The following is a 14,871-nucleotide window of genomic DNA, read 5'->3' on the forward strand; positions in this document are numbered from 1 at the left end:
ATCTCTCAGCCCAATTCTACTTTTTCTGCATAATAATAATAATAATGCATAGATTCCTCTTCTTTTGGACATCACTGCTTGTATTTTTCTCATTTTTAACATTTATATTAAAATTATTCAACTTTATTCAAGAAATTGTGGAAATACAAATGCAAATCACTATTTTCTGGGACTGTCATGTTATTAAAACTTACTGGAAGGGAATACATGCAGCAATACAAGAAACATTTGGAAGATATTTACCTTTGGAAAGCAAAACTCTATTTTTTGGACTTATGCCAGAAGGATGGACAAAGAACGATAAATACTTGTTTAATATTTTACTGGCTGCAGGCAAAAAAGCCATCACAAAAAATGGCTTTCTTCAGAGAGCCCAACTATGAACATGTGGATGGACATCACAATGGACATTCCCAGAATGGAGAAAATGACAGCAGATGTGAACTACAAGAGGGACCTGTTTGTATCACGATGGAGGAAATGGATGGACTACATAAAAAAACACAGGCCAGATTTTGCTTTTGCTTTAGATTCTGACTTTGTTAACTACTAGAAGACTACAGGAAATATTAGTTACATTAATGGAAACAAAAACACACTCCCTACATTTTTTTAAATTATTTTTTTTCTTTTTCCTTATGTAACTTTTATTTATTTATTGTTTCCTGTTTTGCTTCTTTTTCTTTTCTTTTCTTTCTTCTTCTTCTTTCATTCTTTTTGTGTGGATATTTTAGTTGTTTAAATATAGAAAAAAAAGAAAAATATATGTAGTTACAAATTGCTGAAGTTGGTGGTATTGTATAGTGATTCCAAAATGTCAATTAAAAAAAGAAAAAAAAAGACCTTTTTAAATTCCTAAAATATAAATGTCCAGGGTGAAAGTCTCTAAATTATTTGTCCAATACTGTAATATCTGTGGTAAAATGTTTACAGGTCCATCACAATTACCCTACAACAAATACACACACATTTTCATTTAGTAGTTTTTATATATTATATTTATGATATTAATAGAATAGAATAGAATAGAATTTAACTTTATTGTCATTGCACATGTCACAAGTACAAGGCAACAAAATGCAGTTTGGATCCATCCAGAAGTGCTTTAGCATGATATAGATATATTACAATATACATATTAGCAATAATATAGGTATATAGACATGATATGGTAGCTATATGGTATAGCTATGATATTGTAGCTATAATTATAGAACAAATATAGATACAGAGTAGGACTATGATTTGATTTTTTTTATTTGAAGAACAGCTATGACAAAAGGGGTTTTCACCAGCTTTTCTGAACTGCTACAATTAAGAATTAGAAAACACAAACACACACACATCCAAGAAAAGCAGTTCTTGTTGATTAAGATGAACAGGTATGCAGACCGAATATTTTTTCAGGTTCTCTTGTGCTTTTAAAATAGTAGTATTATTCTGCCATCTGCTGGAGAAATGTGCAACATATCAGCATCATATCTGAAAAGTACTTTTCAAACCTTTTTGTTTTGAAAATATAAAAGCATTTATAATGAATGCTTTAATGAATGCTTAAACAGAGGCGGTGTGGTTTGCTGACCCCTGCGCTCCTTTTATAAGTTCTTAACTATTTTTTGCATTTTTTTGATTTATATTACATTTACATTTAAATCTATAACTAACTATATAACTATATATAAATGTCATCTGTGAAACAGAATATTGCAAGCAGGTTCTTTAATATTCTCCAAAAAACACACAATTTCAGTATTTTAATAACCAGCACGTGTTATTTTAGAATGAGCATAATGAATGTGAATACAACAACGTGCAAGTTTGGAATTACTTATGTCTCCTCAGTACGGTGCTGAAAGCTTTAAATAAACCATCCCTTCAATAAATAACCACATATTAAAAGGTAAAACACTTTGACTTGTGACACATGCATTCAGCCACAATTAAAAACACAAAGTCAGTGTCTTGAGTTTCATATGTGATGTTGGATCCGCAGAATCATCATTTTCACCGAGTGGTCATCTCTGTTATGAAATTTGGCAAGATTAAAGACCTCAAAAAAGAAAGTCTCCATCTCCAGCTCATGCAACTGCATACACGTATCAATATTATCTTCATAATAGTCACAGTTTAATGTGGGCATCTGCTGCTGTAAAGTAACGTTATCACAATATTCTGCACAAAATAAGCAGATGTAGAATGTGTCTGCTTACGCAAGACTTCTGGAGCTCAAATACGTTAAATATAAAAACACATTAAATGTCTTTTCATGAGACTTTGTGGAGTTCCAGAATGGAAGAAAAGCTAAAGCGAGGTAATTTATGTAAAGACAAGTGATAATGTCAAGCTTTTATCTTTGATAGTCTTTGAGATAATCATCTTCAAATATTGCATCAGATTTCACATGTAAAAGGTTTCAGGTATGCCTCTTTGCTCTAAGGCTTTTATCCAGTTCACCTTTATATTACATTAAGCAGGGACTCATTGTTTTTTCTTCCCACAAAAAATTGAGACACGAAATATACAGTCAACGTTTTAATATTACACTGTAAAGTCAAACTTTTATAACCCAATAATAAAATTCAAAGTATTCACTTATCAATGAAAAGTACTGAAGGAAAAAGCTTGTGTGTAATTAAATTGTTATACTATATCTTAATGTACTATAAGTAAGATCCATTATTTTGAGAAAAACGACTGCCTTTATTATTTTATTAATTTATAACTCTTAGTTTGTCTCAGTATACACGCTATCCTGCCGTAGGTTATTGAAATGTATGCATTTGCTTGTGAGCTTTATTTAAAATACTCTTAAGTAGTTATCACGTTCGTTGTAATGTACAACATATAACACAACTGCAGTTTTAGATTACTGTTCATTTCTTGTTGCTGTGGGAAATAGAATAGCTGTCTGTGTTGTGTTGTGATTTTTTTTATGTTTTTTTAAACAGGACATTAACTCTTTCGTAACTGCTCTCGACAACTAGTATTAGTTAAACTTTTAGACTTCTGCAACATATGATGAGTTGCCACAGATCACACCAGCATCTTCATAGTGGGCACAGTTATGTGTCCCCACACCAGCATGTCTGCAATCTAAAAGGCTGGATTCAGTGCCTACACACTTAACATCATCAAGAAGAATCCGCAAATCCTTTCCCTCACCAAACTCAGAGTTCTTAGCTGCTTTCAGAGCATGTTGGAAACCGAGCTGCCGGCAAACCACTCTAGCATTGACAAGGGTCCACAGGTCATCACACACGGTACCCCATTCCCCATTAATGTAGATTTCTACACGTCCACGGTCACTCCTGGAATCCCCAACCAGTCTCACTGCTCCCGTCTCGATGTGAGGTGCACGTTCCAATTTGGATTTATTCTTCCTATGCCGGCCTTTACGCCTTGAATTTTTGGTTGTTTTGGAAGTACCTGTGGCTGGTACAGGAGTAATCACGCCTGCTCCTATTTCACCTCGATGATCACTTAGCTCTTGGTGCCATTGATAGGATTCAGTGGATTGTGGCTGAAAGTTTTCATTCGGCAGGTCAATGCCAACCAGCGCTAATGGAAGATCATGAAACAATATAGACCAAATGATATTATAAAAACTGAGATAGCTGGTTTATCATTTCAGTTTGTGTGAAGAGAATGTGTATGTGAACTCACTTTCTTGAGGAACAAACTTGATGAGATTGCTTTTTACTCTCACTGGAAGAGGGTTGTAGTGGCACTGTCTTGGTGGTGCACGTCTAAAACACAATGACAAATAACTGTTTATTGATAGATTCTCTGTTTATTCTTATTTATCCGCTGACAGTCTGTTTTTAACAGTCAAGATCAGACACGGTGATAAAGGAGGAGTTAGGTTCCTTTTATTGCTTCTCTTTGCCGTCCTTTAACATTTAACATTTATTGTCCTTTTGGAAATTGACCATACCAAGGAATCATTGTCGTCTGTGGAGACCGCCATTGCACTGACTGCTGTGTTTTTAGAGGGGTCTGCTTTAAGGCAGTCGTGAAATTTCCTCCCCATATGAACAGCAACAATTACTAAAAACTACTCTTCCATCTATTTACTGACTTCTGTTATTAATTAATAACCTGACATTAATAACCTGAATTAATCTCCCAAATTAATTAATCTTTCTCAGTGATTACATTCAAATTTACACCTAAACTGTGTCATTTGTTAGACTGCAACATCATAAGGTTCAACCGGGAAAAAAAAAAGCTAAAATCTCTCCACTCACCAGAAAAACATGTAATGGGCATCTTGAGGCACCTAATTTTGACTGTCTAGCTAATCAGATACAATATATTGTGAAGCCCACAACTCAAGAAGAGAATTAGAACAAATACATTGTAATCACGTCGAACTTCCAGACCTCGTCTTTATTACTGCCTCTATTAACACAAACCCATTGATCTCCTCCACTTTGACAGATTACAATTGTAGTCTCCCTGTAGTCTCTCTCCAGTTTGGCACAATCCAGACTTTCAAGATTAACAGAGCAACTCTTCACATTAGAAATGGGAGTAGAAAGGAATCACACATCTCCATCAAATCTTCAAGTTAATACACTCATGTTAGCCTCTAATCTTTTTCAAAGTTTCTGATTAGACAACAGAAATGTTCTTTACTACCTGCAACTACAAAACACAGCTAAGAAGAGAATTCCTATACTTCACAACCCCACAGATCTCAACTCTTTCCCCAACAAACAAACAATAAAAAACATGAGCACAAAATCAATATAACTATTTGCAAATGAAAATAAGACTTCAAGAGTGGATTTTCGGACATGGATTTCTATGAGTGCATTTTTACCTACATTTATTCTATAAGTCCGTGACAAAAATACCAATTTACAACTGAACTGACAGAAGTTGAGACCTGCAGCTAAAGATGAGGCACTGAAACGGTTTATATAAGAAACAGAGAAAAGTCCCTGTCTATCTCCACATCTGTAAGAAGAGTAACACCAAATAAAAAAACTAAAGTGCACTTCAGCAATCCCTCAGATTGACTGCAGGAAGATGCATTATTGAGATTACTGAAAATGTTCTCACTGTATTTTCTACCTTTCCATCCCCTGATACAAATGACTGGAAATATTTTGGAATCTTGATCACAGGTCTTGATTAATAGCATGCACATGTGGGCTGTCAAGTAGCCAGGAACGCTTCAGTGACTGAATCTCACTGAATCTATATCTATGTACAGATGTTTCTCTGTACCTGACAAAAGGAACTAAACAAAAATAATGGTAAGTGGAACAGTGTGGTTATACTTTCTCTACAAAGATGTTTCTCCCTCTAAACAACCTGTCATTGATTCAGGTGAGTTTGCCTAAATTCATATTAATTTCATTTAAAACAAACTGAAAATAATGAGTAATTCTATCACTCACCTTGAGGGATCGATGACTTTATAAACGACTCCTGAAGGTGATGTAGCACTTGGTATTGCAGTGGACATGAAGTAAAGCTCACCTGAAATGAATAACATATTTAAAGAATATTACACAAAACATTCATTTCAACTGCTTAAACCAGCTAAAAACACTACAGGAAAAACTGTGAGATTGTGAGATGATTCGTTACCAGATTCATCCTCAGCAAAGGAGATAATGTACTGGTGATAGTTGTTGATAAGTCCAGGAAAGGCACAGGTTAGCCCCATCCCCATACATATCTCGTTGTATTTCCAGTTTCCTGTTGTTTTGTCCTCCTGCAGGCTCATCAAACGCCTGGAACATAAATAAAATCTATGATTTCTAATGTGTAGGCACTTTGTGTGTTTTTTGTGTTTTTAATTTCACACCCCTTAGTACCAGTTACTTCTGCATTTTTAGAGTACTTATGAATTCCTTCAAATAACTATAGTACATTTGGTACATTGCACATTGGAGTTTTGGATAAGAAATGAAAGATACAGAAGACCTGATATTGACCTCTGATAGTGAAAAGATATGGTTGTTACAGGGACTAGAAAGAGAGAGGCCTGGACTTGGACACCGCTGTCTTAGACTATTTAAAAGTAGAATGGGAGGCAAAGCCTTCAGCTTTAAGGCTCGTCTTCTCTGGAACCAGCTCCCAGTTTGGATTGGGGAGACAGGCAACTTTTCTACTTTTAATATTATGCTGAAGACCTTCCTTTTTGATAAAGCATATAGTTAGGTGACCTTTTTTAGGCTCTAGTTTAGGCTGCTAGGATGATGCACCCATGGTGAGTGAAGTATTTTTCCTTCACTCACCTTTTCAAGGTTCAAGGTTCAAGGTTCTTTATTCGTCACATGCATAGTTATACAAGTATAACACAATTAAATGTAGCCTGACACGCTCCTCGACTTGTGCAAAGGGGGGGAGAGAGGAAGAACATTATATATGATCTACATTAGGTGAATGTGCAGTAGTAGCATGTAAGCAGCAAGCAGGTGAATTCTGTACATTAAGTGAATTAAATAAGAATAGACAATCTGAACATTTTACAAAATAGACAATATGAACATATTTAAAATTAAAGGAATTTGAAATGTACTTTGTGCCAGTGGGTTTAGAGCAGGGGTGTCAAACTCAAATACACAGTGGGCCAAAATTCAAAACTGGAACAAAGTCGCGGGCTAACGTTAATATTTATTGAAATATATTTATTCCTCCAGATATAAGAATGAATCTTTTCTTATGGACTCAAACACGTTTTGCTGAAAAACTGGAACAAGCAAAGCTTAATACTAAACAATATATATATTAGCTGTATAATACCAGTAGGCCAGCTCTGATAGTCATTTGGTATGGCTTCGTGGGCCAAATGTAATTAGGCTGCGCGGGCCAGAGTTTGACACCTATGATTTAGAGTATGTAGAAGAGAGTCCTGTCTCAGTCACTTATGGAGCAATCCTGCAGCAGCGTTCTGCTGTACGGATCACTCTCTGAAGAGCTTTTCAGTCTTTAACACAGCTGTTCCCAAACCAGGATGTTCTGTGTGAGGATGCTCTCCACAGCGCCTGTATAGAAAATCCTGAGGATCGCTGGAGAGACCTTCACTCACTATGTATTTGTACACCACTCTGCATTTAATCATTAGTTGTTATGAATGCCTGTCTCTCTTCCACAGCTTGTGCTTTATCCTGTCTTCTTCCCATCAGCCCCCTCCAGTTGCAGCAGATAGCTGCTCCTCCTTGACCCTGGTTCTGCTGGAGGTTTCTTCCTGTTAAAATGGAGTTTTTCCTTCCCACTGTCACCAAGTGCTTGCTCAGTTGGTTAGTATCTTGCCCAACAACACTTCCACACATGGCCTAGAGAAGCAGGGACTCAACCCGGCCCCTCTATTCAGCCACATAGCTGCCATCCAATTACAATATAAAAGTATTTTTTATTTCCTAAATTAGGTGGACACTCTGAAAGTCTACACAAAAAGTTAAGATTAGCATCTTTGAGTAAGACTTCTGGAGTGGTTCTGGTCTACCTAGAATTCAGCTATCAAGACTAGTCCAACCAGGATTAGTCTTGATAGCTGAATCAATATTGATTTTGATAGATGAACCAATACTGAAATAATGGTGACCTGAAGAAGAGAAGGTCCTTCATTTTATTTGGCGAGGAACATGGAGGGTTTGTAAAAAATGAATTTTTCAATTAGCCATTTCTGAAATCCTAGGATGTGAATGAAGTTGCATCAAACGCAGCAGTTATTTTAAATTTTTTGACAGAAACAACAGTTATTTAGATTTTGGGGGGCAGACATAACACTCCTTTAATTTCACAAATGATTGGTATTTCACTACTGTTATCAAAATAAAAATAAATGTTCTAAACAATAAAATAACATCTTTCAAGTGAATCCTACCCACTCATGAAGTCTCCAAATATATAAATGCCATTCAGGTTGGGGTATTCACAACCTCGATACACATAACCACCAGTGACTGACTTGCCCATCCTATGAGGATATGCATAAACAGGCAGGACATCATCTGTGAAAAAAATGAAAAAGGGTCATTAACTGCATTAGTATGAATCTCCATTATCAGAGCATCAGAACAGGATGTGCCATTATAGATACATCTTAGTTCAACATTGGGTTGGGTTCAGTCAAGTACCAACAAATGATTTGTCATCCATATTTGACTGATAAGCTAAATGTAATTCTGAATTTTTAAGCAAATATTTATTGCGTTGCTAATTAAGAGTGATTCTGAATATAAACTCTGCCATTAATTTGGAAAAATGTAGGACCTGATTCAGAAGAAGAAATGTGGGGGGAATCAGTGACAATGAATCATGTAATGGCGACAGTGAGAGAGTAATAGTGTCTCTATTGAACAAGACATTTATGTAAACTATTCAGTAATTGTATGATGTTTTTGTTCATACAAAAACTGCAAAATATACTCAGCATCTGATTTATCAGGTACACTTATTAAACTGCTTGTTAATGCAAAGTTCTAATCAGCCAATCATGGCAGCTGCTGAAATTCAAATCAAGTATCAGAATTAAGAAGCAATTACTTTGGATATGGCATAGTTATTGACAAGGCAGTTGGACTATTTCAGAAACTGTTGACCAAATTCTGATTTTTCCACATAACATGGACTAACCAAAATAAAAGAATGGAAAAAAGTTGCCTGAAGTGATGATTTTGGATGGTAGGCTGGTGGCAGTGGTATAATGGTGTGGAGAATATTTCCTTGGTCCACTTTTTGTCCCTTCACACCAACTGAGCATTGTTTAACTGCCACAGACTAATTTGATGCATGTTCAGTCTTCCATGTAAGAAAAACCAGAAAGTTGATTTCACCAGAAGAATTAACGCACTTCTGAGTGCAAAATGGTGACTAGTCTGAGACAAGTGTAGACTGATTGTGCTATTTTTAAAGCAATGGATAAATTACACAGACAAATCTTTAACATACACAATAGTGCATTGATGTGGCATACCTACCTAATGAACTGTTGGCACATAGTTTCTTATCGTAGCAAGAGAAGCCTTCTTTAGCTCTCCAGCCATAATTTCGACCTTTCTCGATTATATCGATTTCCTCGAACTTGTTCTGGCCTACATCCCCACAGAAGATACGCCCTTTGCCGTTTTTGGTCCATGGATCACCCCGGTCCACCGAACACCTCCACATATTGCGAACACCGTAAGCATAAACCTCCGGGCGTGCTCCCTGTTCATGTATAAACGGGTTATCTGGAGGAATTCTGTACAATGGACCTCTCTGGTTGTCATCCACATCAATTCGAAGCACTTTACCCAAGAGAGCTGACCTACAACGTAAAAAATGTTGATCTTTCACTACATATTGATTGTCAGTGTTTCCACAGTTTTTAAACAGCAATACCATCAGTACTTTCATCCTCTCTCCTCTTTAACAGACACACAACAATTCAAACTGTATATTTTTTGTATAGTTGTCATATTTATCTTTAAAACATTGTAATAAAAAATTGAAAATTTTTACTGTTTTTGCAATTTCTTACTGAACACGAACTGAACATAATTTTCACCAGATTGTAATGAAGGTTATAATGTCATAACAACATGCCTTTAATGGCAGATTTTTTCATCTAAAATGTCAAGAAACATACAAGATTATACATTCAAATGAGCTTTTTTACATTTTAATGAATAAATGTTTTACATTTTTCATTTTTGGATGTCTAATTATGAGCTCCTTACTTGTTTTGAGCATTCCCATATTTCCCAAATGGGTCTCCTGCCATTCCACCATCACCTGTGAAAATATACAAGTACCCATCATCTGCAAATAGCAGCTGCCCTCCATTATGGTTGGATGCCGGTTCATCAATCTCCAGAATAACTCTAAAGGAACATGTTGATACAAGAAATAAGGAATAGATCGGGTGTTAAAACAAATTTACACAAAAAAAACACAAAAGAATTGATGCAAACCGTTTGTTTCTCTCTGATAATGGTCAATATGACAAAAAGTATAAAACTGCAAAACAGTTCAGGTTTTAGAAAAAGGTAGTGCTTTTTGCTAACCAAGTACAACAGTTCATACCTACCGCTCAGAGGTGTGGTCCACCTCATTCATGTCATTGGCTGATACGTGGAACTCACTGATTCTGATTCTCTCATCAAAACCCACCTCCACTGAGTAATACACATACAGCTTCCCATTGTACTTGTATTTGGGGTGAAAGGCAAGTCCGAGAAAGCCTCTCTCATCACCTTCCCACGATGATGTTAGCACTGCCTGGGTAATGTTCAAAAATGGTCTCTCCAGCCTGGACCGATCTGGAAGATAGGTCCACACCAGGCCGACCTGTTCTGCCACAAAGAATCTATGTGTGCCATCATTGGCATGCACCATGGCTAATGGATTCTGGAGACCATTGGCCACTTCTTCCAGGCACAGCTGCAGACAGCCATCTGAGTTCACCTGAATGCCACCCAGGTTCTGGGTGAGTTGCTGGTTGTTAAGCAGATATGGATAACAGTAGTCCTTGTCTTGTATCTCCAGGTAATGGCAGAGACTGGTCTGATTTTCTCTGAAGTTTGCTATATATGGGTCACCAGACAAGAAAGGAATGGTGAAAGAACACTTATTCCAAAACTGAAAGCAGTATTCAGAGCAGAGGCCTGGGATGGTCCTGACCGGGGTGCTTGGATCCTCAGCATCAAAGAGGTGAGCTGCATAGGGAGAACACTCCTGAGATCAGACAGATGGAGGAGAGACAAAAAAGGAGGAAAAGAAGAGACATGCAACAAGAAGGAACAGTTAGTGCCACTGATAGCATGTAAAGTGGTCTTTAAACCTGCATTAGTTGTTTTTGTTACATGGATTACAATATGAACAAGTTACAAATACAGCGTACATAGGACAAGCATGATTTTAAATAAACTGCTTATTGCTGCAGTTTAACATCTGTCAAATGTAGAGGCTTTGCATTCATTTGACATTATGTATCCTTTATATAAATCTTAGTCCAGTACTCTCAGGGAACTGTCATCCCTTTACCTACTCGTTCTTCCATTACAAAGAAAAAAAGTCTGTAACTCTCTTTGCCCATTGTTTCCTGCTGTGCAAAGTCTTATATAAAAGCCTCTCTTGTGAAATATTATTAGTGATGTCAGTGAACTAAACCAGTAAAGTTGTGGGCCATAACAGAAAATACTGTTGAGCTTAAAAACCTAAAATGGTGACAGCAGCAATATTTCTTAATGTTAAGAAAGTTCATTCAGCCCTTATGACTAAAGGAGATATATAGAAGAGATATATAACTTTAGTCTTGACCCATATTGATCCGTATATATAAAATGATATGTCATGGTCAGGTGTGCTAAATTCTGCATAGAACTAGGGTTCTCCCTGTGCACTTTAACCACCTTGTATTCAGATAATTGAATAGATGATGGTAAACGAATATTAATGTTAAGAATGAATAATAATGTACTTCATTAATACATACTTGCAAAGCAAGATTACTGCAGGTTATTGTATTGAGATATGCCTGTAGATGATGAGGAGCATAATTCCATCTATTTCCTATAGACTGCTTTACCAGTAATGACAGAACATAAATAAAGCGCCAGACAAATCTTTCATAGCCTTTACTGTATATCAGTGTACAGCTTTCAAAGTCATCATGACATTTTTTAACTAAAGACTGCTTTGTTGTTTTGCTTCTGTTGCTTATTTCACAGCAGTTGTTTTGTTTGGCCAGTGTAATGGTAGGGCCTGGACTCAGCCAACCGACCTTTGTCCATGTGTTCCTACCTGGCAGAGCAAGTCAAAGATGAACCCGGCACAGCTGGTATATCCACTGTAGTCAAAATTATCCATAATCTGGTAGTATTTAGACATCAGCTCCTGGTCCTTCTGATAATCACAGCAGCCAAATTCCTTGTACATTATACAAAATTCCAGCTCCTTCTGCGGTCGGAAGGGCGGTTTAAAATCCAAACACTGCGGGTGTAACATCACAGGTGCAAAACATAGTGTCAAAAACAACAGAGTAGACCAGAGCCACAGATGGCTGGTGATTTTTCCACAACACCGCTGCATCACGGCTCACACTGCGTGACATGGGAGGACAGATTTTTCGAAAGAGGCTTCCCGTGTGGACTTTGATCATTTGCATTGCTCAACGCTCTGACGTGGTGAAGCGCAGGTCGGCGTTTATTTTTTTATGTTTGCTCGAGTTTTAGCAAACATAGTTTTAAGCAGTTTGAAATTACAAAGAAAATGTCATTATTCAGTCATTTTAGTAAGTACTGCATCAGTTATGCACAACAGTTTTTTTTTTTTCAGAACTGACGAAGCAGACAGTCCTCCGAATCCGACTTTGCGACTGACATTATTGCACATCAGAATAACTAACCAATTTATTTCCAGAGGGGGGCTAAGAAACAATCTTATGCTTCCGAAAGTAGGAAACAGAAAAATTATGACACGCAAATATGTTTTAAGTGGTTTGAATGAGGAGTTATAAATTACACTGGGAAGATTTAGTTAACCTTCTTGTTGCATTCGGTTGAAAAACGAAGCCAAGCTGTTTAATAGCAGAGAAAACGCCTTTTACTTTATCACCTGGAAACCCTGTGTTCTGTTCCTAAGTTAAAACCAACATTAGATAAATCGAAATATCGCCTTTCTCCATATTTCCATTTAAGCTGTAAAACGCTTGTGTACAAAGACTGTCGTCGGCTCAGCTAAACTCACAGTCAGTGAGTCAGTCAGGCGGACTACACACATGCAAACATAAACACACTGTTGATTGATCTTTGACTGAAATTTTGTTTATTACATTATGTTCCACCAGTTTTCTATTTTTGGCCACAATACTTTCTCAGGAATTTAACAATTTTGTATTTATTTTAATTTGTTGTTCCAATACTGCTGGATCATATTTTCAATGTTCACAGCAAAATCTCCAGTGTTAAATTAACACTAGAGAGTGTCTATATGGGTCCACACCTCTGAGTGTTAAATACAACACTGTTGAGTGTTAAATTAACACTTTTGACAGTGTTATATGTTTAAAAGTAACCTAGTCAGGTTTGAAGATTAACAATGGCTAACACTGAGCAGTGCTGATTTTCTAACACTGGAAAATAACTCAAAATGTTAGAAATATTCCAGTGTTAGAAAATCAGCACTGCTCAGAATCTTCAAAACTGATTAACACTCAGAGGTGTGGACCCATATAGACACTCTCTAGTGTTAATTTAACACTGGAGATTTTGCTGTGTTCAAACCAATGAGTGTATAAAAGATTTTTATACAGTCATTGGTTCAAACACACACACACACACACACACACACACACACAGATGCTAAGTTTCCAAAAAGCAGATTTAGGGCAACATGAAGAAGCAGCAAGAGGAATAAGGATACAAATAGTTTCGTGATCACTCAGTGATGACGGTGTCTGCAGCTACATTACTCAGATGTTTACTGACTAGTTTGATAGTGAATTTCTTCCGATCTGGGTGTGTGTGTCTCTTAAATTAAATCTGCTCATAAACAGTTTTAGATATAGACTCTAAGAATCAGAATTTCTAAAAGACCACCTGTCAAGACAATTATTTACAAGATTAAAGTCCCCACCAAAAACAATGTGAGAATTGGGAAATTTAGTTAACCAGTGAAGCACTCGCTCCCCTAACCTGTCAATGAAACCATTATTTTCAGGTTAGGAACTGAAGCCATAAACATTTACAACAATTTGCAATATCAAGCACTAATAGAAAATAATGACCAACTCTGCCACATTCAGAGATCAGGATTTTTCCATTAAAAGTATTTTTAAGAATGAAAACAACTGCTAAGAAATAACTCAGAGCCCGACTGCACCCTGGTTCGTCCTTTTTGGGCCTAGGCAATGCAGAGTATCCACAACGCAGCTCATCTTTGGCCTCTGGCAGAACAGCTTGATCTGTTTGAATGACTTCTGTCCTTATGTCCTCTCTGTCCTTTTCCTCTCAGCCATAAAAACTTTCCAGGTGAGAGAGCCATTTTGCATGTGACTCGCTGGTTTCCTGATATTTTGCAAGTGGTGTGTCAAAGTGGTCGACTCTCTCCTTCATGGTTTTAATGTCAGCACAGATAAACTCTAAAATGTTGTTGGTGTCTCCTCAACCTTTCTCCATTTGACTGTTGGGGATTCAGATGGTGTAAGAGGAAGAAGGGGAAAATCCTCTTCTGTTATAGATGCAGCAGTTGTTAGTCTGAGCCGAGGTAGTTGTGCAATGTTTCCCTTGATGGTACTCGAGGGCACTCTTATCTGCAGTTTGCTAGTGAAGTTTTCTTGCTAGTGGAATTATCAGTTATTAGCACCTTATGAGCTTCCATGTTTCTTTTCTCAGAGCTTTTCATATTGTATTAATGTTGCAAGTCAAAAAGAGTAGAACAAAGTTAGCAAATAAGGCTCTAATTGCCCTATAACAAACAGAAATACCAGACCAGCTTATATATGACCAGCTTCTTTATATAGTATACTCATAGGTAAATGAACATGAAAGTACTGAGGAAGACTGTAGTGGGATTTACAGTGTGATGTACTGATGTCCCTCACAGTGACGTTGTGAGTTGAAGAGCAGAATGTGTGAATCTGTGACTTGAGAGAGCGCAGCTGAGCACTGGTGGCACTGATGAGAGGTCATTATCACAGAGTTGTGGTTGTAAGTAGTAAAGTAAATAAAACACATACAAATAAAATTTGAATTACACATTTGAAACTCTCAGTATATTTATGTAAATATCAAATCTACAAATTTTGGGATATTTTTCCTGTAATTCTAAATTTCAAACTACAAGTCAGAATGTCACGGCAGTAGCTGAACTCACACGGAGGCACAGGTTAGCAGGATTAACACAACTTTATTGCACAAACCATGA

General features: G+C 36.8%; 1 protein-coding gene across 1 annotated transcript; it reads right to left on the reverse strand.

Annotated features, from left to right (window-relative positions):
* Positions 1-748: 748 nt before the first annotated feature.
* Positions 749-12,056, reverse strand: hhipl1 (HHIP-like 1). Its single transcript, XM_085257520.1, has 9 exons — positions 11,749-12,056; positions 10,034-10,680; positions 9,684-9,827; positions 8,943-9,271; positions 7,847-7,973; positions 5,602-5,747; positions 5,409-5,490; positions 3,664-3,746; positions 749-3,558 (listed from the first exon to the last, which is right to left on the reverse strand). Exons 1-9 carry the CDS (start codon positions 12,034-12,036, stop codon positions 2,999-3,001), a joined length of 2,406 nt encoding a protein of 801 aa, XP_085113646.1. The 5' UTR covers positions 12,037-12,056; the 3' UTR covers positions 749-2,998.
* Positions 12,057-14,871: the final 2,815 nt, after the last annotated feature.

The sequence above is a fragment of the Mchenga conophoros genome, linkage group LG19 (genome assembly GCF_057382185.1).
Source record: "Mchenga conophoros isolate Kocher_MC1m ecotype Shallow Benthic linkage group LG19, M_conophoros_male_GT1.1, whole genome shotgun sequence".
NCBI classification, from domain to species: domain Eukaryota; kingdom Metazoa; phylum Chordata; class Actinopteri; order Cichliformes; family Cichlidae; genus Mchenga; species Mchenga conophoros.